This window comes from Garra rufa, chromosome 25 (assembly GCF_049309525.1).
Source record: "Garra rufa chromosome 25, GarRuf1.0, whole genome shotgun sequence".
Classification (NCBI taxonomy): domain Eukaryota; kingdom Metazoa; phylum Chordata; class Actinopteri; order Cypriniformes; family Cyprinidae; genus Garra; species Garra rufa.
This window is the reverse complement of record NC_133385.1, coordinates 7,716,961-7,741,604: the sequence shown is the minus strand read 5'-3', so window position 1 is coordinate 7,741,604 and position 24,644 is coordinate 7,716,961. Positions and strand designations below refer to the sequence as shown.

The 24,644-nt window shown below is 34.1% G+C and overlaps 2 protein-coding genes across 3 annotated transcripts; one reads left to right on the top strand and one right to left on the bottom strand.

Annotated features, from left to right (window-relative positions):
* Positions 1 to 1,199: 1,199 nt before the first annotated feature.
* Positions 1,200 to 7,859, bottom strand: tmem138 (transmembrane protein 138). 2 transcript variants are annotated; one of them, XM_073832128.1, is made up of 6 exons: positions 7,700 to 7,859; positions 7,068 to 7,287; positions 4,275 to 4,709; positions 3,915 to 4,086; positions 2,090 to 2,165; positions 1,200 to 1,909 (listed from the first exon to the last, which is right to left on the bottom strand). In XM_073832128.1, exons 3-6 carry the CDS (start codon positions 4,400 to 4,402, stop codon positions 1,797 to 1,799), a joined length of 489 nt encoding a protein of 162 aa, XP_073688229.1. In that variant the 5' UTR covers positions 4,403 to 4,709; positions 7,068 to 7,287; positions 7,700 to 7,859; the 3' UTR covers positions 1,200 to 1,796. The 2 variants fall into 2 exon arrangements, with proteins under 2 accessions (XP_073688229.1, XP_073688230.1); XM_073832129.1 differs by having other exon boundaries at positions 7,068 to 7,193.
* Positions 7,860 to 8,626: 767 nt separating this feature from the next.
* Positions 8,627 to 23,966, top strand: cracr2b (calcium release activated channel regulator 2B). The gene is made up of 10 exons (XM_073832204.1): positions 8,627 to 8,681; positions 14,712 to 14,944; positions 15,056 to 15,167; positions 17,038 to 17,170; positions 17,373 to 17,519; positions 17,620 to 17,710; positions 22,073 to 22,168; positions 22,255 to 22,442; positions 22,739 to 22,810; positions 23,034 to 23,966. The coding sequence occupies exons 2-10, from the start codon at positions 14,714 to 14,716 to the stop codon at positions 23,185 to 23,187; spliced, it is 1,224 nt and encodes a 407-aa protein (XP_073688305.1). The 5' UTR covers positions 8,627 to 8,681; positions 14,712 to 14,713; the 3' UTR covers positions 23,188 to 23,966.
* Positions 23,967 to 24,644: the final 678 nt, after the last annotated feature.

Here is a 24,644-nt window from a genome sequence, read left to right as displayed (position 1 = left end):
AAACAGATGGTTATTGTTCACTGATGTGGATACAGATATAGTTATCACTGCATTTGTAGTTATCGTTATTGTTCTTGGTGTGAACGGGCCTTAAATCTTTTGATTCGGATTGAAACTTTGGAGCGTGGATCACAAATCATTTCAATTAGATCGGAACTTCGGAGCGTGGATTGCGAATCATTTGATTTAGATCGGCGCTTCAGAGCTGGTTCGCGAATCATTTCATTCAGATCGGAACTTCAGAGTGCAGATTGTGAATCATTTCGTGAATTGAATGATTCATGACTCGTGCTTCTTTGCAAATCATTTAATTCAGATCAGGTCTGGTTCGCAAATCATTTTATGTAGATCGGAACTTCAGAGCGGGTTTGTGAATCATATCGCAAATTGAATGATTCGTGATCCGCGCTCCTTTGCGAATCATTTAATTCTGATTGGAACTTCGGAGCGGGTTTGTGAATCATATCACAAATTGAATGATTCGTGACCTGCGCCCCGAAGTCCCGATCTAAAATGATGGTCTGCGAATCTTTTGATTTAGACCAGAGCTTTGAAGCATGGAGAGCAGATCTTTTGATTAAGATTGGAACTTCAGAACTGGTGCGTGAGTTATTTAATTCAGATCAGGGCCTCAGAGTAGGTTCGTGAATCATTTAATCTAGATCAGACCTTCAGAACGGGTTCGCAAATCATTGAATGATTCGTGATCCGTGCTCCGAAATCCCGATCTGAAATGATGGTTTGTGAATCTTCTGATTCAGATCGGAGTGCTTATCGCAAATCTTTTTTTTTTTAATCCTTTTTTTTTATTAACAGTAAAACAACAAACCATTAAGGCAGTACATTTATAAAAACAAAAAAAAAGAAAGAAAACCATGATTAACCATGATTTATTAAAATGCCTTAAATTTGTTTCTTAGCGAACAGTTTTTCGCCTACAAGTGTTGTGTGGATTATTGTTTGTTTTTATCAGATGTTTGGACTCTTTCCACACAGGAATTTCTTTAAGTCTGTTTTGGTGAAGAAACAAACTCATCTACATCTTGGTCATGAGGGTGAGTACATTTCAACAAACTTTCATTTTTGGTTGAACTATTCCTTGATAAATATAAGAAGTAAAGCAACACAAATCAGGCCAAGGGAAAATGTTTATTAGTACATCAGTAGTGACAGAAACTACAATTACGACTATACGGCATAACAAGTGCACTGACGCTCTGCTAGTGTTGGGTGAACAGTGAGGCACTTTGTTGATGCTCCGTCGACAGTTGACTGAAAATATAGCGAATGTGACATTTGGAGGATGTTTATTAAAACATTACAAACAAAATGTTTAAAAAAATGGGCACAGTATACAAAAAAACCCACAAATATGACGATTCCTCAGACCAAATTCCACTCGTCGTTTCAAAGGCAAACTGAAGTGAACGAAATCTTCGACTGTATGATCAGTAGCAGTGATCCAAAACCATATAAAAAGACATTTTAGTACATAATTCATGCTACACAACAAGATGTCTACGCAACCAACATGTAAGAAGCAATTTATGATGAATGCAGCTTTACACCTGGTGCCGGCAGTTAGATCATTTGTCCTATTTGATCTCTCCATCTGCCAGTGTGCTCCATAGAAGCCATCTTGGCTCTTTTCTACAATTCATTAGTTTGTTTTACGGTGGCAGGGCTCTGAAAGAGTCCATCTGTTTTGTTTCTTGAAATGCTTCGGTCGTGTGTTATATTCCACAATGTTAACGTCCCTCGTGCACCATTTGGATTTGGTTTCCAGGTGCTTTGTTTCACTGTCGGGCTCTAGCGAATGCATCACGGAGCCACGGGGAATCTTCGTAAAGTCTAGGGTCTCCCAGGTACTCGGTTGTACGTTTGTAGAAGTAGTAATACAACACAGCAGCTGGGGAGACACAAAACCATCAACACACAATGGTTAACTTCTAATTGGACACCTCTACGACAGCTTTTGTATCATGAGAGATAAATTTAGTAAGTGATTGAGAGGTTCTTGACGAGATTGACAGTGACCCTCGCGTGAAATCTATTTTGGGGTTTGGCTAATGTCTCACGGTCGGCTTACCTAGTCTCTGGAACACAAAGAGAACCTGCAGACCGTCCGTCCACACGAAACGATTGGACTCCATCCACCTCAGGTTCTGACAGGAAATAAATGAATGAAAGAAAATTTGAATTTTAGATTGCATTCTTCAATTTGACCAACCACAAACGCCTTTTGCTCCTCTTCTCCTTGATTTGTTATATATCTTTTGGCAGTCTATAAAAAATGTTTTTCCTGGTCTGACTGATTAGTACAGCCCAAATCATGACAATAATGGATCCATTTTCAGCAGGAATAATCAGCTAAATATTCAAGCTTCATTCAGTTCAGTGGCGTTATTTACGTTTAGTGCCGCCAATATGAAAAAAAAAAACACTCTATACAGAACATTGGATGCAAAATAAATAGTTTTTTTTCTATATTATTCATTAATGATTTTCTCTAAAGTTAATTTTTGGACACAATATAAATCATTTTTAGTTGATAATTTTCAGTTCGAAGGACTGATCCTGATCTCTCTCCTACTGCGCTATCATAATAAAGGCAAAAATGTCAAAAATTATGGCAAATGATATACTATTATTATATTATTATTATTTATATATTATACAATAATGATCTGCAAAATGGATTTAAACATGGGAAATTAACATAATAAAGGAAAAACTTACAGAATCAAGTTAGGACAATATAAATTACTTATGTATTTTATATATTATTTTAGTGTAATTTTAATTTAAACATTACATAATATTTTCTGCAAGTATTTCAGCAGAATGTATTTAAGTATGGTGAGGAATTTACAAATGATTTTTTACAACTTATCATTTTAATTTTTAATTGATATACAATAATAATTGAAAAATGATTTTCTACAATAAAAAAAACAATAATACAATTCCAGAAGAATGGATTTAAAGACATAAAATGAACACTACTTGAAATACAAAGAGTGACATTTCAATATTAATATAATATTATAGAATATATATATATATATATATATATATATATATATATATATTCCTGTTCAATTTCAGCAGAATGGGTTTAAAAGTTAAATGATACACTAGTTGTTGTTTTTTTAAATATTATAATTTTCTGCAAAACCTCAGCAGAATAGATTTAAGCATGGTGAGGAATTTGCAAAATTTTATCTTATTTTAATTGATATACAATAATAATACAATACAATTCCAGAAGAATGGGCCATTTATTCATTAATTTTTTATATATATCATACTATAATAATTTTGTTAAATTGCAGCAGAATGGTTTTAATAATAAAATAAAATGTTTATTATTTATTATTTTTGACCATGAACCACAAAACCATTCATAAGGCTCAATTTTATTTAAAATTTTTACTGAAAGCTGAATATATAAGCTTTACATTGATGTGTGGTTTGTTAAGATACAACTATTTCAAAATCTGGAATCTTAGGGTGCAAAAAAAATTATATTGAGGAAATCGCCTTTAAATTTGTCGAAATGAAGTTCTTAGTAATACATATTATAATACAAACCAAAAATTAAGTTTTGATATATTTACAGTAGGAAATTTATAAAATATCTTCATGGAAAATTATCTTTATCCTAAAAAAATTGATAATTTTGAACCATACAATGTATTTTTGCCTATTGCTACAAATATAACCTTGTGATTTATGAATGGTTTGTGGTCCAGGGTCACGTTTTATTTTTAATTTAAACATTATACAATAATAACTTTGTGCAAAATGCAGTAGAATGGTTTTAAAGTGGCCAGAAATTCTTAGAATTATAGCAACAATTTTCTGTGCTCAGTGACGTAATATTCGATGTATGTGTGTTTGTGTATACACACCATAACCCAGCAGTGAAAGGAGATGCTGAGGGTCAGATAGAGTGCAGACAGTATGAGCAGCGCTCTGAATCGCTCCAGTAACAGGGACACCAGCCCCACCTGGAACACGTATGTGTTAAACATCATGAGGAGAATGATGATCACGTTAAACAAGATGCCTATGTCCTGGATTCTGCGGAAACAAGAAGACAGATAACCAACATGATGTTAAAAACCATTCATAAATTTGCTTTGATTCAAAGAATCTTGCATTGCATTCAAGTTTGGCATTTTATCAGTTCGTCTGCTTTTTCCTAAATTTGATCTGCTTTCGATATTGAGCAAATCAGATTGATGTGGTGAAATCTGTAACAGACTCACATGAACAGCACGAGCTGTATGACTGGCGCGGAGCGCAGCAGTTCACTGAAGGAGTTGACGAACAGGTCAAAGGCCAGCAGTGCCAGCTGGATCAGCAGCACCAGCGAGTAGTTATTGGTCTGGAGCATGTCTGCAGTGATCCGGAATATATTACACAACAATGCCACCACAGCCCTCCGCCATATGAAACTCTTCAGCAGACGTCTGACGTGGAGATCATCTTGCCGTGATTATGTGGAGGAAATTCCATCTCACTTCCTGCTACTCCACGAAAAACCAAAGCACTGAGATGATAATTCCTGGAGTTGTTCCACGAGTCGTTTAATCCTGGCGTCAGCCATGCTGGATACTATCATGAGTAAACATTCAGATGCTCAGGTGAACATTAATGTTCCTGAAGAGAAATCCTCATTAGAGCGTGTTGAGATGTTCCTCCTGAATGGATAGTGAAGAAGATAAAATCACATCAGAATTCTATCTATCTAAAATATGTCTATCATGTTGAATGTCTATCTGTCTGTTAAAAATCTCTGTCTGCTGAATCTCTGTCTGTCTGGCTGTCTATCTGTTCAATGTCTATCTATCGAATGTCTATCTGTCTGCTAAATGTCTGGCTGGCTGGCTGTTTGTCTGTCTATATCTATCAAATGTCTATCTATCTCTGCTAAATATCTATCTGTCAGTCTATCTGCTGAATGTCTATCTGCTAAATGTCTTTCTATCTGGCTGGCTGTCTATCTTTTCATCTATCTATCGAATGTCTGTCTATCTGTATGGCTGTCTGCTGAATGTCTATCTATCTATCTGCCAAATATCTATCTATCTATCAAATCTATATCTGTCTGCTAAATGTCTATCTGTCTGGCTGCCTGCCGAATGTCTGTCTGTCTATCAAATGTATATCTATCTCTGCCAAATATCTATCTATCTATCTATCTATATCTGTCTGTCTATCTATCTATCTATCTATCTATCTATCTATCTATCTATCTATCTATCTGTCTATCTGTCTATCTATCTATCTATCTGTCTGTCTGTCTGTCTGTCTGTCTGTCTGTCTGTCTGTCTGTCTGTCTGTCTGTCTGTCTGTCTGTCTGTATGTCTGTCTGTCTGTTTACCGAATGCCTATCTATCTGCTAAATGTCTGTCTGTCTACTGAATGTCTATCTATCTGGCTGGCTATCTATCTATCTATTCATCTATCTATCGAATGTCTGTCTATCTGTCTGTCTATCTGCTGAATGTCTATCTATCTAATTCTGCTAAATGTCTATCTGGCTGGCTGTCTATCTATCTATCTATCTATCTATCTATCTATCTATCTATCTATCTATCTATCTATCTATCAAATGTCTGGCAGTCTGCTGAATGTTTATATCTATCTATCTATCTATCTATCTATCTATCTATCTATCTATCTGTCTGTCTGTCTGTTAAATGTCTATCTATATCTCTCTATCAAATGTCTATCTGCTAAATGTCTGTCTGTCTATCTATCAAATGTCTATTTTTCTGCTAATTGTCTATCTATCAAATGTCTGTCCGTCTCTCTGCTAAATGCCTGTCTGTTTATCTATCTATCTATTAATCTATCTATCTTTCAAATGTCTATTTCTCTGCTAAATGTTTATCTGTCTGGTTGCCTGTTTATCTGCTGAATATCTATCTATCTATCTATCTATCTATCTATCTATCTATTAAATGTCTATATGTCTATCTATCTATCTATCTATCTATCTATCTATCTATCTATCTATCTATCTATCTATCTATCTGTCTGTCTGTCTGTCTGTCTGTCTGTCTGTCTGTCTGTCTGTCTGTCTCTCTGCTAAATGCCTGTCTGTTTATCTATCTATCTATCTATCTATCTATTAAATGTCTATCTGTCTATCTATCTATCTATCTATCTATCTATCTATCTATCTATCTATCTATCTATCTATCTATCTATCTATCTATCTATCTATCTATCTATCTGTCTGTCTGTCTCTCTGCTAAATGCCTGTCTGTTTATCTATCTATCTATCTATCTTTCAAATGTCTATTTCTCTGCTAAATGTTTATCTGTCTAGTTGCCTGTTTATCTGCTGAATATCTATCTATCTATTAAATGTCTATATGTCTATCTATCTATCTATCTATCTATCTATCTATCTATCTATCTATCTATCTATCTATCTGTCTGTCTGTCTGTCTGTCTGTCTGCTAAATGCCTGTCTGTTTATCTATCTATCTATCTATCTATCTATCTATCTATCTATTAAATGTCTATATGTCTATCTATCTATCTATCTATCTATCTATCTATCTATCTATCTATCTATCTATCTATCTATCTATCTATCTATCTATCTATCTGTCTGTCTCTCTGCTAAATGCCTGTCTGTTTATCTATCTATCTATCTATCTATCTATCTATCTTTCAAATGTCTATTTCTCTGCTAAATGTTTATCTGTCTGGTTGCCTGTTTATCTGCTGAATATCTATCTATCTATCTATCTATCTGTCTGTCTGTCTGTCTGTCTGTTAAATGTCTATCTATATCTCTCTATCAAATGTCTATCTGCTAAATGTCTATTTGTCTGTCTGTCTATCTATCCATCAAATGTCTGTCTGTCTCTCTGCTAAATGCCTGTCTGTCTATCTATCTATCTATCTATTAAATGTCTGTCTATCTATCTATCTATCTTTCAAATGTCTATTTCTCTGCTAAATGTTTATCTGTCTGGTTGCCTGTTTATCTGCTGAATATCTATCTATCTATCTATCTATCTATCTATCTATCTACTCACCTGTGGAGTAAGCAGAGCTGCAGAGCTGGACCGCTGTCACACTGGCCTGGTGTGTGGACTGGGCCGTGAGTCAGAGTCCTTCAGCATGTGTTATCCAAGGTGTTACACAGGAAGAGCAGCAGGTCACTGAGGGGATTACGGGTTAATTTCACTGAGTGCAGGAGGAGATGAGACGCTCTGGGCATCTCTAATCTCCGTCTGATTCAAAACTCCATACAGCCTAAACAAAGAGATTAACCAGCTTCTCTCAACACTCCTGACGTTCACCAATAAATATCGACAGTTCATGCAGCATCAGTCCTAATGAATTAATTAGATTGTGTACAATGACAGAAGGCACGAGATTAGCTGTTGCTTCTTCACTGGATGAGTTCACTCAGGTCCTGTGTGAACATCTAACAGTTATGTATTATGTTTTTCAATCTGTTTACCAACACATTAACAAAGTAGTGCTTTTGGACAAATTTGGTAAAGTGCACTTAAATTCTACAACAACATAAAATGCATTCAACAAGAGCGAAATTACTTAAAACCAGTCATGAACAGGTCGTTTATTCTGATCAACAAGAGATTTAACCAGCTATAAAGGCTAACCGCTAACCAAACGCACACAACTTTAAACTTTTACACACCTTTAAACGCGTCCAAGTCAAAACGCAGACTTTGCCTCCCTTAATTCTGCATGAATCATAAAATCACCCGTGTGAATAGTAAAAACATCCTGATATCCCGAGATTGCAACGGAGAGTTTCTGACTTGAGCTGTTCGTGAGGCACAGCAGAGCAAGAGCGCTGCCGCGTATCCCGTGGCAACGGCGTGAAGATCCGGTTACCGTAACGACTGAAATATAGGTGTACACTAAATATATAAAAACAAACTATAGTAATAAACATTTTAGTAACAGTAGTAATATTATTTTAATCTAAAATAAACAACGTCAACCTAAAGTTATAACCTAACCGTTTTTGTTTGTTTTTATTGTGTATTTATGTGTAGCCTATATCTTTATCAACGTACCTATACTATTATTGATTCTTTGAAACGTAAAACTTGTTACGGGGCAGCCGTGGCCTAATGGTTAGAGATTCGGACTTGTAACCCAAAGGTTGCAGGTTCGAGTCTCAGGTCCGGCAGGGATTGTAGGTGGGGGAGTGAATGTACAGCACTCTCTCCACCCTCAATACCACGACTGAGGTGAGTCCCTTGAGCAAGGCACCGATCCCCCAACTGCTCCCCGGGCGCCGCAGCAATGGCTGCCCACTGCTCCGGGTGTGTGTTCACGGTGTGTGTGTGTTCACTACTGTGTGTGTGCACTTGGATGGGTTAAATGCAGAGCACAAATTCCTTGTATGGGTCACCATACTTGGCCTCACTCACCCCCTTTCCTTTCCTTCCTTTCCTTTACAATGTGAAAAAGGTTTTAAAACGGACGGAGGAGGAGTATCCAAACAAAAAAAAATATGAGCGAACACGCGATTATTTATTATGAGAAATACGGTATTGTGTGGCTCTTGGTTCTCTACTTCCCTCTGCTGGATAAACACTAGCATATAAGACACCTGACGTTCACAGGTGCAACGATACACACCTGAGGAACATCGCATCACAGGTCTGGTATGTTCTGTTTCTTTATTTTATTTATTCATTTGTTTGAATGACATTATTGGATTATATATTCAGTTTAACGCTAGTTCCTTTAGTTTTAAGTTCGTTCCGTTTGTTTTAACAAACGCAAAGAGGAAACTGCTGACATATGGTTTAAATTATGCATGAGACCAACATTTGCCAGTCTAATATAACTCTTTTAGAACAATTCTCAGTCTAAATTATATCCTTTTTACAAAAGAGTACAATGGTATTACCATGTTTTTGGACATACACCTTTTTAACACCGTGGTATAATATATAATATATAAATATTAAATATATAAATAATAAATATATAAATATAAAACCTACCCCTAACACTACTGATGTATAAAGTTCATGTCTGTTTTGAGTCTAAATCCATTGTGTAGACAATACGGTATTAAGTATTAAATGTTAATATACTTTAAGTGGATCACTGCAATTGTGTTCTTGCGCATATCTGAGAGTTTTCTTCCTGGGTTTGCAGTTTTAACAAATTAATGATTTAACTTTTCCTGACAGGTTTGATTAATTGCAATTGGATGTAGACAAAATACTTTAGCTATAATAGTTCTGTATGATTTGCTCTAACACAGAGAAAAACATACATGTGTGCACTATGTTTTCTTATCTGAAACTGACATATGGCTGCCAGACTTTATCTCTCATGTGATTTTCGTTTGTAATTGTAGCAAAGCTCTGGAAGTTTATTTGACCTTGAGTGTTGCAATTCCTCTATGGCTTTATTGCAGGTGTAAACATGCCAAGCCTGTATATTTTGGTGTATTCGCACACAAATCGAATCACGAAATCAACACAAACGTTTTGTGTTGAAACACTGGCCCTTAAAACTTTATTACTTTATTATTTAGATCACAGAATGTCATTGTAAATAACAAACTGTCAGAATGTCACTTAATACAATGACCCTACAGTGTCACTTAAAGCAACTGTATGTAGTTTTATGTAATTTTGCAACTTTGCAGCCCCCTACAATCTGCAAAATGTTAATTATTTTACCAAAAAAAGAGGGATCATACAAAATGCAAGTTTTTTTTTATGTAGTTCTGACCTGAATAAGATATTTCACATAAAAGACGTTTACATATAGTCCAGCTGTTTGTTTTTTTTTTTTTTTGTTTAGTGATAATTGTTCATGAGTTCCTTGTTTGTCCTAAACAGTGAAACTGCCTGCTGTTCTTCAGAAAAATCCTTCAGATCCCACAAATTCTTTGGTTTTTCAGCATTTTTGTGTATTTGAACCCTTTCCAACAATGATTGTATGATTTTGAGATCCAATTTTTCACACTGAGGACAACTGAGGGACACATATAACAACTATTACAGAAGGTTCAAACACTCACTGATGCTTCAGAAGGAAAAACCATGCATTAAGAGCCAGGGGGTGAAAACTTTTGAACAGAATGAGGATGTGTACATTTTTCTTATTTTGCTTAAATATCATATTTTTTCCCATTTAGTACTGCCCTTCAGAAGATACTTACATGTTTCTCAGAAGACAAAATAAGGTAAATTTACCCTGATCTTCAAATTCCAAAAGTTTTCAACCCCTGGCTCTTAATCCATTGTTTTTCTATCTGAAGCATACAGTGAGCATTTGAACTTCTGTAATAGTTGCATATGAGTCCCTCAGTGTGAAAAGGTGTGTCTTAAAATCATGAACAGGGTCATTTTTATAAAGTCAACTATTATTTCCTCTTGTGGACTATATGTAAAATGTCCTTTATGTGAAATATCTTATTCAGGTCAGTACTACATAAAAAAAACAACATGCATTTTGTATGATCCCTCTTTTTTTGGTAAAATAATTAACATTTTGCAGATTGACCTCAACTGATGGAGCACTCATGTTACTAATGAATGGGAAAACTGCAACTCAAACCACAGATGCAAAATGGCCGAATAAATCCCATGTTCTAAATACGAAGCTCCGGTTGCCATAAAAACAGACCTAAAGCGTGCGTTTAGGACTGCACATGCGCATTGACTTGTCCATCCTGGAATAGCATATTTAATGCTATTTGAGCATTGGAAGCACCATTATGGTACAATTCATGTCTGATTGTTTTGCAGGTTTGAAATATGTTATTTAAATGTAATTGTGTCAAGCAGTTTTTTCCTCATTCAAGTAGCTAGATATGATTTTTTGCGTTTGTTGCTTGTCCATATTGTCCATAAAGCAACCCGCACTTTTCACACGTTTTTGTGCCCGCTCATCCAACCTACATGTTGAACACACATTTGAGGAGGAATGTAGGAAAGAAAACCGAAGCTTTTCGGCTTATTATAAATCATTATACCATAAGAATGATTCTGAAACTGATATTCTGAAAAAACAGTCATGTCAGTTTTTTTGAAATCATCTGAAAGCAGAATAAATAAGCTTTCCATTGATGTATGGTTTGTTAAGGCAATATTTGTCAGAGATACAACTGTTTGAAAATTTGAAACTTGAGAAAATCGCCTTCTAAGTTCTTAGCAATGCATATACTAATTAGAAATCAAGTTTTGATATATTTATGGTAGGAAATTGACTAAATGTATTCATGGAACATGATCTTTGCTTAATATCCTAATGGTTTTTGGCATAAAAGAAAAATAGATAATTCTGACTATTGCTACAAATATACCCGTGCTACTTAAGACTGGTTTTGTGGTCCAGGGCCACATATTTTTCAAGGTAAACGACTTATTTACAGTTGCTTTTCAGTCTTCAAATATTTTGGGGCTGTTTGTATATTAACAAAAGAGAACATCATAAGACATTGATATTTGGTTAAATTTCAGTTGCAACATCGAGTGACCAAAATTCAATGTCTATTCAACATCTAATGTCAATGTTAACTTGATGTCTAATACCGTTGTCAGCTGACATTGATATTTTTTTTTTTTATTGTTTTGGGGTTTTAAAACTAAAATCCAACATTAAGTCAATGTCAAATATTGACGTCAACCCAGATTTTCATTTTCAACCACTGTACAGTATCTGTCAATGTTGGGGTCCAACGTCAACCTGACGTTATACTGACATCCAGTGCCTGCTGGGTTCCTTAAAGTAGTTTTAATTTACTGTTGGGCCCTTGTGACTGTGTCCTCTGCAGGGTCATGGCACCTGTTTTATATGATCTCAGCACATGGCTTTCCAGATATCACTGATTCAAATCAGTCATAATCACTCAGAGCTATTGTTCCAACCACAACCCAAGCCATTAATTCATTAGGCAAATATTTCATGTTTCATATGACCTGTGGTCATTTTTAACATGGAGGTATTTCCCCTGCGTCCAGCCCTCATCCGCAAACTCGTGATTATGAGTAAGAGCTCTGAATGCTGTCTGTGTAAACCGAGCTGAAGTCTTTATTTGCATTTCACTTTGCTTTTGCACACTCCCTCTCTGCATGCACACGCACAGTCTTGTCACATGGCTTCATCCTGTTTTGCAGTGCATATCCTGGAGATCTGTGGAAATCCAAAGACGTTGAAGAGAAATTGTGACATGTATGTGTTTGGATAGTTACCTGAGTTCTGCATAAATGTTCAGTGTAATTTGACAGATGACCATGGGTTGCTGGTGGACATACCGTATTTGTTCGTGCCATGAGAGGGAGTGTCCTAAAGCCTAAGATTAAATCTTAATGCCACGTCCGTCTATCCTTGCGAAATTCCCAGGTGCTTTGATGCTGCTGTATTTCCCAACAGCCTTATGATTATGTAATAAAATGTCATATAATCGTGGACTTTTGCATTCGATCAAATCATTAACCGTGTTATAGGATTTCATATTTGTGTGAATCAATTAGGCATTGACGGGTGAGGCACACTCACTGAACATTATTTGGCCATTTTGAGATTATCAGCATTTGCAGATTACTTTTTTTTTTTTTAAATCAGTTTTGACGTCTAACAACAACTTCAGGTGATAATTGATTCTTCCCAGTTAATCGGTTGTGTAACATTTTAATGCATAACTAGCTTTTTATGTAATTAAATAAATAGTGTTATTATTGATAATTACAGATATGAAAAATCATTAACAAACTTTCAGTGAACTAACTAAAATACAATTACTAAAACTGAAATGAAAAAAAAAATAAAACTAAATATATAACATTTAAATAATAAAAATGACAAAAGCACAACAAAATTAACACCAAAATGAAAACTGAAAATATAATTGATTTAAAATATTAATAAATACTATAACAGTATATAAATAATACCAAATTTACCTAAGCATGACTGAAAACTGTTGTATAAATATACTGTTGAGGTCAAATGTTTGCATACACCTTGCAGAATATGCAAAATGCTAATTGTTTTACAGAAATAAGAGGGATCGTACAAAATGCATGTTATTTTTTTATTTAGTACTGACCTGAATAAGATATTTCACATAGAAGACCTTTACATATAGTCCACAAAGAAAATAATAGTTGAATTTATAAAAATGACCCCGTTCAAAAGTTTACATACCTAAACGATCCACAGCTGTGTTTTTGTGTCCTGAACAGTTAAACTGCCCACTGTTCTTCAGAAAAATCCTTCAGGTCCCACAAATTCTTTGGTTTTTCAGCATTTTTGTGTATTTGAACCCTTTCCAACAATGACTGTGTGATTTTGAGAGCCATCTTTTCACACTCATCTGCAACTGTTACAGAAGGTTAAAACGCTCACTGATGCTTCAGAAGGAAAAATTATGCATTAAAAGCTGGGGGTGAAAACTTTTGAACAGAATGAAGATGGGTACATTTTTCTTATTTTGCCTAAATATCATATTTTCTCTATTTAGTACTTACCTTTTAGAAGCTACAGAAGATAGTTACATGTTTCCCAGAAGACAAAATAAGTTAAATTTACCCTGATCTCCAAATTCCAAAAGTTTTCACCCCAGGCTCTTAATGCATGCTTTTTTCCTTCTGAAGCATCAGTGAGCGTTTGAACCTTCTGTAATAGTTGCATATGAGTCCCTCAGTTGTCCTCAGTGTGAAAAGATGGATCTCAAAATCATACAGTCATTGTTGAAAAGGGTTCAAATGAACAAAAATGCTGCAAAACCAAAGAATTTGTGGGACCTGGAGGATTTTTCTGAAGAACAGCAGGCAGTTTGACTGTTCAGGACAAACAAGGGACTTAAACAACTAGCACTAAACAAAAAATAAACAGCTGTGGATCATTCAAGTAACAACAAGAATCAAGCTTATGTAAACTTTCGAACAGGGTCATTTTTAAAAATTCAACTATTATTTTCTCTATGTGTAAACGTCTACTATGTGAACAAGCATTTTGCAGATTCTGCGAGATGTATGTAAACTTTTGACCTCAACTGTATATTAGTATCAGCTATTGACCCATTTAAGTCAAGTTTCTCTGTTTAATTGCAAATGTGGAGCAGGTCATTTAGGTAGTCTAGACATTTACTGAAGGAGGAGCTCTGTTTTCTTTAGTTCATGTGTAAAGTCCCCAAACCATTCATGTGATCGCAGCTGCTAATAATATGAGCACAAACACATAAAGATGTCATTGCGATATGGCATGTTACAGCTGGGTTATATTTGCGTCTCGGGTCAGAAAACATGGCACCTATTTGAAGGACTGTTTAACATCCTGGTTAACGATTATTTGTCGATATGTAAGAAGCAGGATATTTCAGACATCCTCTGCATGTTCTATTAATGAAGCTGACTTTAACCGATTAAATAAAGTCAGTGTTTAACAAAATCACAGTTTGAAGTCCGAAAATATTAATGAACATATTTAATGATTAACATGCAGGTATTTGGAGTTGGATTTGGGGCCGTGAAGGAACAAAAATAGCAACCAAACAGCCAACAAAATGTCTTGTTTTTGTTACTTGTCACGCTTGTGACCAATTAGAACAAGAACTATGAGCTAAGATTGTACTCTTAACATTGTTTAACCTGGTTTGACCACATTAGTAACATTTCTTACAAGCTCCCTATTTTCATTCCTGTCCGCCCACTTTCTTTCTGTAGTTATGTCTGGCTGGTTGAAGGACGGGGTGGTGTTGGAGGGGACGGGGAGCGGTCAGATGTCGCCCCGCTCCAGACTGCGAAGTCCCTTGCCGAGTCGGACGGCGAGGTTACAGTCGTCCAACGGTACGACCTCGCCGGAGTCAGACAGACAGGACAGAATGAGCAAAGCTAAAGAGATGTTTGAGCTGTGTGATAAAGAGGGGAAAGGATTCATCACGAAGAGAGACATGCAGGTGAGACTGGACGGGGTGGTGGCGTTACATGTCTACGTTCTGTGGTTTCTTTAGTAGTAGTGTTTAATGTGGAATGTGTTTAATGTGTCTTATCATGTTTTGATCCACCAGCGGCTTCAACAAGAGCTTCCTCTGTCTCCTGACCAGCTGGAATCAGTGTTTGAGAGCTTGGACAGAGACAGAAATGGTTACCTCACACCCCTCGAGTTCCACACGGGCCTAGGTTAGTGTGAATGTTTGTATAAAACACTTTTTTTTTTTTTTTTAAGTTTGGGTTTTTGTTAAGCTTATATATATATATATATATATTGTATCATTTTGAAATAATTTTAATTAAAAATAAATTAATTAATTAATAAATAAATTTTAATTTAAAAATATATTTTATAAAATAAAAGAAATAAAATAATCATACTTTTGTATTTCTAAGTTAATAACCAGTGTTATTTTAGTGTTATTTATTCATTTATATATGTGATATATTTTAGTATTTAGTTATTTCAGGAACTGAAAACTGATAATTAAATGATAACAATTTTTTAAATTAGTTTTTATTTTTCTGTTTTCATTTTAATGTTAGTATGTTTTAATAATTTTGTTTTTATCATTTTTATTCTATTTAAAAAAAATATATTTCTATGTATTTTTAATTTGTTTATATTTTTCAGTTTTCATTTTATTTTAGTGTTTTAATAATTTTATCATGTTTTCGTCATTTTTATTTGATTTTTCAAAACTATTTCTGTTTTTAATTAGTTATTATATTTCATTTTAATTTAAGTGTTTTAATAATTTTATTATGTTTTTGTCATTTTTATTAGATTTTCAAAAATATTTCTGTGTATTTTTAATTAGTTTTTATTTTTCCGTTTTCATTTTAATTTTATTATCTTTTAATAATTTTATTATGTTTTCACCATTTTTATTAGATTTCAAAAAATATATATTTTTATATATTTTAATTCATATTTATTTTTCAGTTTTCATTGTAATTTTATTGTTTTATTAATTTTATTATGTTTTTGTCATAGATTTTTATTAGATTTAAAAATATATATTTCTATGTATTTATGTATTTTTAATTATTTTTTTATTTTTAATTTTAATGTTTTAATAATTTTATTGTTTTTGTAATTTTTGTTACATTAAAAATATAAATTATATTTCCATGTATTTTTAATTATTTTTTATTTTTCAGTTTTCATTTTAATTTTAGTATTTTCATCATTTGTATTAGATTTTTCAAAAATATTTTGTTTTTAATTAGTTATTATTTTTCATTTTAATTTTAGTATGTTTTAATAATTTTTATTAGGTTTTAAAAAAAATATTTCTATGTATTTTTAATTAGTTTTTATTTTTCAGTTTTCATGTCAATTTTAGTATGTTTTAATAATTTTATTGTGTTTTTGTCAGTTTATTAGATTTTTAAAAAATCACTATTTTTAAATAGTTTTTATTTTTCAGTTTTCTTGTCAATTTTAGTATGTTTTAATAATTTTATTGTGTTTTTGTCATTTTTAATAGACATTTAAAAAATATTTCTATATAGCTTTAATTCATTTTAATACTTTCAGTTTTAGTAATTTTAGTACTTAAACTTGTTTCAATTAGTTGCCAAGGCAACATTTCTAAGTTACTATTTAATTTTTAAAATTGAAATTAGTATATTTTTTTGTTTGTTTAATTTATTATTTCCGCAATATTTAATTTACTGAAAAGTATGTTTAATAGATTTATAACCGGACACCACTTTCTGTATTAAACACTGCGATTTTATGTGTTGAAATGTTTCATTACATATTTCATATCATTTCACATACTATTATACCATATAAGTAGTATGCACTATATAACATACTATGTGTAGTACACTGTAAAAAATGTGGCTGCAATTTGCTATAACAACTTAAAATTTGTTGAGATAATCCAAATATCCAGCTTAACTAATCTAAAGTTAACTAAACTTAAATCGAGCACAAATAATAAAAGTTAATAACTAAAAGTATTTAAGTTGAAACAACAAATTCTTACTTATTTTACTGTTGAATGTTAAATTAAGTTACATGCGTAAATCTCTGTGTCTAAATTAGGAGAACTTGTTGGTTGTGGGCCAGAGGAGAGACCGAGGAGTGGAGAGGTGGTCGGAGAGGAGAAAGTAGAGCCGACGGAGATCCGATTCACACACATCCTCATGGAGCTGGGAGCTGATAAACTCTTCAAAGAGTGAGTAAATATACACAGCTATGGTCACCACTGTGTAACAGATAAGATAAGTCTGACTGTGTTTGTCTGTTTGAAGTTTAGGTCAATACTGTTATTCTTAACGTTTATGGGCCACATCTACCACTACTTTACACCAAGTTTATACAAGCTTTTTGGGTTGTTTCAAAGATGATGTTATTCTGTTGCTCTGTTTGTGTGTTAGTCAGTGGGAGTTGTGTACTCTGTGGTGTGAGCTCCAGAGGGACAAACCTGAGCTGCTAGGTGTTTTGGAGGAAGTTCTTTCCTACACTGTGTCTCATCTTCAGGATGCACTCAAAGAGAAAGACAATTTAGAAGAGGCCCTGCGCAGGTCAGCCCTCATTGCATTCCTTTACCTGTTGTAAAATAAGCACGTCTTTTTCTATGTGTTGAGATAAATGAAATGTGCTGTGCGGTTAAATGATTCACAGGAGAGAAGAGGATCATGACAGAGTGGTTCGGTCCATGTATGAAGACATGGAGAGTCAGTTAAAAGAAGAGAGAGAGAAACGACAAGCTCTGGTAAATATGCGCACAAACACACTATAAATATGAAACAGATTTAGGTTTAACAAACCTGTAGAACAGTCTTATGAAGAAAAAAAAAGGAAATTATGATATTGTTCATGGTGGTTATTATAGCGATGGTAATGATAGTGATTATGGCAAAGACCGATGATGGTGATAATTTTGTTCCTAGTGATTATGATACCAGTTGTGATTATGATTATTGTAATCATAGTTCATGGTGATTGTAATGGTGATGATGTTGATAATGATGACCGTGATCATCATGGTGATTATTGTAATAGTAATGGTGACAATATTATTGATTTATTGATATTATTGATGATGGTGATCATTTTGTTCCTGGTGATTATTATAGTGATGATGGTGATTGTGATAGTAATGGTGATGATGCTCATAGTGATGAAAGTGATCATTATGGTGATTGTTGTAATAGTAATGGTGACAATTTTATTGATGATGGTAATAATTTTGTTCCTGGTTATTATTATAGTGATGATGGTGATTGTGAAAGTAATGGTGATGAAGCTGTTGATAATGACAGTGATCATCATGGTGATTATTGTGATAGTAATGGTGACAATATTATTGATGATGGTGATAATTTTGTTCCTAGTGATTATTATAGTGATGATGGTGATTGTGATAGTAATGGTGACAATGCTGTTGATTATGACAGTGATCATCATGGTGATTATTGTAATAGTAATGGTGATGTTGTTGATGATGGTGATAATTTTGTTCCTGGTGATTATTATAGTGATGATGGTGATTGTGATAGTAATGGTGATGATGCTGTTGATTTTGACAGTGATCATCATGGTGATTATTGTGATAGTAATGGTGATGATGCTGTTGATAACGACAGTGATCATCATGGTGATTATTGTGATAGTAATGGTGACAATATTATTGATGATGGTGATAATTTTGTTCCTGGTGATTATTATGGTGATGATGGTGATTGTGATAGTAATGGTGATGATGCTGTTGATTATGACAGTGATCATCATGGTGATTATTGTAATAGTAATGGTGATGATGTTGTTGATGATGGTGATAATTTTGTTCCTGGTGATTATTATAGTGATGATGGTGATTGTGAAAGTAATGGTGATGATGCTGTTGATAATGACAGTGATCATCATGGTGATTATTGTGATAGTAATGGTGATGATGCTGTTGATAACGACAGTGATCATCATGGTGATTATTGTGATAGTAATGGTGACAATATTATTGATGATGGTGATAATTTTGTTCCTAGTGATTATTATAGTGATGATGGTGATTGTGATAGTAATGGTGATGATGCTGTTGATTATGACAGTGATCATCATGGTGATTATTGTAATAGTAATGGTGATGATGGCGATAATTTTGTTCCTGGTGATTATTATAGTGATGATGGTGATTGTGATATTAATGGTGATGATGCTGTTGATTTTGACAGTGATCATCATGGTGATTATTCTGATAGTAATGGTGACAATATTATTGATGATGGTGATAATTTTGGTCCTGGTGATTATTATGGTGGTGATGGTGACTGTGATAGTAACGGTGATTATGCTGTTGATAATGACAGTGATCATCATGGTGATTATTGTGATAGTAATGGTGATGATGTTGTTGATGATGGTGATAATTTTGTTCCTAGTGATTATTATAGTGATGATGGTGATTGTGATAGTAATGGTGATGATGCTGTTGATTTTGACAGTGATCATCATGGTGATTATTTTGATAGTAATGGTGACAATATTATTGATGATGGTTATAATTTTGTTCCTGGTGATTATTATGGTGATGATGGTGATTGTGATAGTAATGGTGATGATGCTGTTGATAACGACAGTGATCATCATGGTGATTATTGTGATAGTAATGGTGACAATATTATTGATGATGGTGATAATTTTGTTCCTGGTGATTATTATAGTGATGATGGTGATTGTGAAAGTAATCGTGATGATGCTGTTGATAATGACAGTGATCATCATGGTGATTATTGTGATAGTAATGGTGATGATGCTGTTGATAACGACAGTGATCATCATGGTGATTATTGTGATAGTAATGGTGACAATATTATTGATGATGGTGATAATTTTGTTCCTGGTGATTATTATAGTGATGATGGTGATTGTGAAAGTAATGGTGATGATGCTGTTGATAATGACAGTGATCATCATGGTGATTATTGTGATAGTAATGGTGATGATGCTGTTGATAACGACAGTGATCATCATGGTGATTATTGTGATAGTAATGGTGACAATATTATTGATGATGGTGATAATTTTGTTCCTGGTGATTATTATAGTGATGATGGTGATTGTGAAAGTAATGGTGATGATGCTGTTGATAATGACAGTGATCATCATGGTGATTATTGTGATAGTAATGGTGATGATGCTGTTGATAACGACAGTGATCATCATGGTGATTATTGTGATAGTAATGGTGACAATATTATTGATGATGGTGATAATTTTGTTCCTGGTGATTATTATAGTGATGATGGTGATTGTGATAGTAATGGTGATGATACTGTTGATTTTGACAGTGATCATCATGGTGATTATTTTGATAGTAATGGTGACAATATTATTGATGATGGTTATAATTTTGTTCCTGGTGATTATTATGGTGATGATGGTGATTGTGATAGTAATGGTGATGATGCTGTTGATTATGACAGTGATCATCATGGTGATTATTGTGATAGTAATGGTGACAATATTATTGATGATGGTGATAATTTTGTTCCTGGTGATTATTATAGTGATGATGGTGATTGTGAAAGTAATGGTGATGATGCTGTTGATAATGACAGTGATCATCATGGTGATTATTGTGATAGTAATGGTGATGATGCTGTTGATAACGACAGTGATCATCATGGTGATTATTGTGATAGTAATGGTGACAATATTATTGATGATGGTGATAATTTTGTTCCTAGTGATTATTATAGTGATGATGGTGATTGTGATAGTAATGGTGATGATGCTGTTGATTTTGACAGTGATCATCATGGTGATTATTGTGATAGTAATGGTGATGATGCTGTTGATTTTGACAGTGATCATCATGGTGATTATTGTGATAGTAATGGTGATGATGCTGTTGATAACGACAGTGATCATCATGGTGATTATTGTGATAGTAATGGTGACAATATTATTGATGATGGTGATAATTTTGTTCCTGGTGATTATTATAGTGATGATGGTGATTGTGAAAGTAATGGTGATGATGCTGTTGATAATGACAGTGATCATCATGGTGATTATTGTGATAGTAATGGTGATGATGCTGTTGATTATGACAGTGATCATCATGGTGATTATTGTGATAGTAATGGTGACAATATTATTGATGATGGTGATAATTTTGTTCCTGGTGATTATTATAGTGATGATGGTGATTGTGAAAGTAATGGTGATGATGTTGTTGATAATGACAGTGATCATCATGGTGATTATTGTGATAGTAATGGTGACAATATTATTGATGATGGTGATAATTTTGTTCCTGGTGATTATTATAGTGATGATGGTGATTGTGATAGTAATGGTGATGAAGCTGTTGATAATGACAGTGATCATCATGGTGATTATTGTAATAGTAATGGTGACAATATTATTGATGATGGTGATAATTTTGTTCCTGGTGATTAGTATGGTGATGATGGTGATTGTGATAGTAATGGTGATGATGCTGTTGATTATGACAGTGATCATCATGGTGATTATTGTGATAGTAATGGTGACAATATTATTGATGATGGTGATAATTTTGTTCCTGGTGATTATTATAGTGATGATGGTGATTGTGAAAGTAATGGTGATGATGCTGTTGATATTGACAGTGATCATCATGGTGATTATTGTGATAGTAATGGTGATGATGCTGTTGATAACGACAGTGATCATCATGGTGATTATTGTGATAGTAATGGTGACAATATTATTGATGATGGTGATAATTTTGTTCCTAGTGATTATTATAGTGATGATGGTGATTGTGATAGTAATGGTCATGATGCTGTTGATTTTGACAGTGATCATCATGGTGATTATTCTGATAGTATTATATTGATGGTGGTAGTGATATTGTGTATGGTGATTATGATGGTGATTATAATAGCACTGACGTGGATGTGATGTTGATAGTTGATATTGTTTATACTGATCAAAGTGATAAATATGCTAATGGTGACTTTGGTGATGACGGTAATGTAATTGTGATATTCACAATGGTGATAGTGGTAATTCAGGTGATGATACTGATGATGGTAATGTGATTGATGATTATGATGGTGTGGTGTTGGTCTGCTCTGTGATGAAGGACAGCATGAAGCAAGGAAACAAGAAAGAGCAGCTACTACAGGAACTGAGGATGCGAGAACAAGAACTTGAGTTCACTCTCACCAAGCAGAGAGAGGTACATTCACTCGTCAGCACATTTGATTTATTGAACCAGCAGGAGGGTGTGACTCACCCCACCTGTGTGTGTATGTGTGTGTGCAGTTGGAGAGCAAGATCAACGCACTGAGCAGTGATCAGGCTGGCGCTCGTGGGGAGAACCGCCGACTGCAGAACGTCAACCAACAGCTGCAGGACCAACTGGAGCAGAGCCGAGAGGAGCTCCAGCACGCTCTGAGCCAACTACAACAAATACAGAACACCATCAAACAACAGCAGAAGGGCAAAGAGAGGTGGGCTTTGAATTGTATTTTTTTAAATACTTTGTTTGCATACTATTGCTACTACATTCTTTAAAAAATAAAGGCTCCAAAAGGGGGGTTTGCATGAATGCAGTAGATGAAGCATTTTGGTTCCTCAAAGAACCTTTCAATAAACATTTCTTCTAAGAAATCTAAAGAACCTTTTCCACTATAAAGAACTTTTTGTGGCATAGAAAGATTCCATGGATGTTAAAGGTAACAAACAAACATAAAATGCTATTTCCTGATAATATGTTTTTTTCATGTCTGACTGTTTCTCATTACAGAGAAGTCCTGAAAGTGTCCCGAAACATGCAGAAGGAACGGGAAAGCCTCATCAGACAACTGGATCTTCTCAGGTAGGATGACTGAACTGAAATTGTCTAGTACAATAAATGCTCTTATCTGAAAGATAAGGCTTTAAGAATTGGCCATCGAAACAGACGGAGGTTTAAGATGTTTGATTAATCATTAGTCCATCTAATTGATAACTAGATTTGATGTCTATATTCCAAGGCTGTAAAAGTTAAGCGAGGAGGATCTTAAAATGTAACTGAAATTCTCTCACTTTCTCTTTTGTAGAGACATGAACAAGCGTCTTCGGGATGATAAAGATGCCCATCAGACACAGAAGATGGTTAGTCAAAAATACCCCTTCATGTCTCCCAGTCCTTACCCACCATGCCGCTGTGTTCACGCCTTCTCGCCGTGGATGCGCTCTATTTACCCGTATTAGCCCTGCCTTTTGCCCATGTAACATTGCCCACAATGCATAACTGAAGAAGGTGCAGCTAAATGTGAATGGCTACATTCATCTGGATGTATTTATATGGGTTTCCATGAGCCCATGTTCCCTCGGGAATTCCAAAGGTTGTGGATGATGCCGGCCACGCCCTTTTCTGGAAAATTCACATTTTCCAGGTGCAGCTCTGTTTAGTTTATTCCCGGGAAAGCTTGTTCCATTCGTCAGCCTCTATGACGAAAACAACTAATGACTTGAAGGAAACTCTGAACTCAACGAAGACCTTGTGTGGAACATTTGAAACTGTGAATATTGAATTCAGCCTTGTTCTCCAATCAAACGAGTAACATTTGGAGTAAAATTGATCTTTGTTTGGTCTGTTACAAAAACACGTGTGATTCCAAAAAAGTGGTTATTTCTGTTAGAGAAGAGCCTTAATCACTTAATGCCCTTTTTTTTTTTTTTTTTTTTTTTAACAAATAAAGCCAGTCAAAAAAACAAGATTTGATTTAAGTAATTTACCAATTACATTTCAGTGCATTGAGATATATGGCACTTTACCTCATTAACTTTTATCTTATTTCATATATTTTTTTGTATTTGTGATTTAGTACAATTTTGTTTGGTAGTTTCTTTTGAAATGAGCAGTTCTGTCCAATGACAGTTTATTTGTTTGGTCTCTGATTGACGCAACAAGAACAAAATGTAGATTATGTTAAGATTTTAAGTTGAACAAATGGTTATGTTGTTAAGCATTATGACAGAAAACAATAAAAAAAGTTTATTCATCTTGATTCATGTCATCTTTTTGGGTCATTTACATGCTTTCACATATACACGAGTACTGTTATTTCAAAACCAGTGTCAAAATGTCACATTTTACACTGAAAATCATTGCTTATAGATAAAACCAATACAAACACATTAGTTTTGCATCAATTACTGCTGTGGGAGACTAGTATGCATACTTTTTATAAGATGAACTAGATGCAAAATTTTCTTAGACATTCATTCAAAACAATTTGCATTAAAGCTGAAGCTAAAATTGATTTCATATCTCGTCAACTGTTCCTCAGACATCTCACGTGACGAACGCTTTGCAGAGGAAGGAATCCATACTGGGGAACTATTTTCCACCAAGGAAATCAGCAAAGAGGTGGGTATCTAATTAAACCTTATGCATGCTATATTAATGCACATAACACTAAAATAAAAAGACATATGAATATACATATATAAGATGTGCATTTCGAAACTTGGTATAGCTTCACAGAATTGCTATTGTACACTTTAATTGCAACCTTTAGTGAATCGTGGGATTATTTTTAGCCATCTCAATGTTGCAAAATGTAATTTAGCATCTTAAAACATTTATGTTCCCAAATTTTTATTCCTGCTCGTAAAAACAGCTCACACACACTTTTTTTTCAGTGTTATTTTAGTTTTTTTTT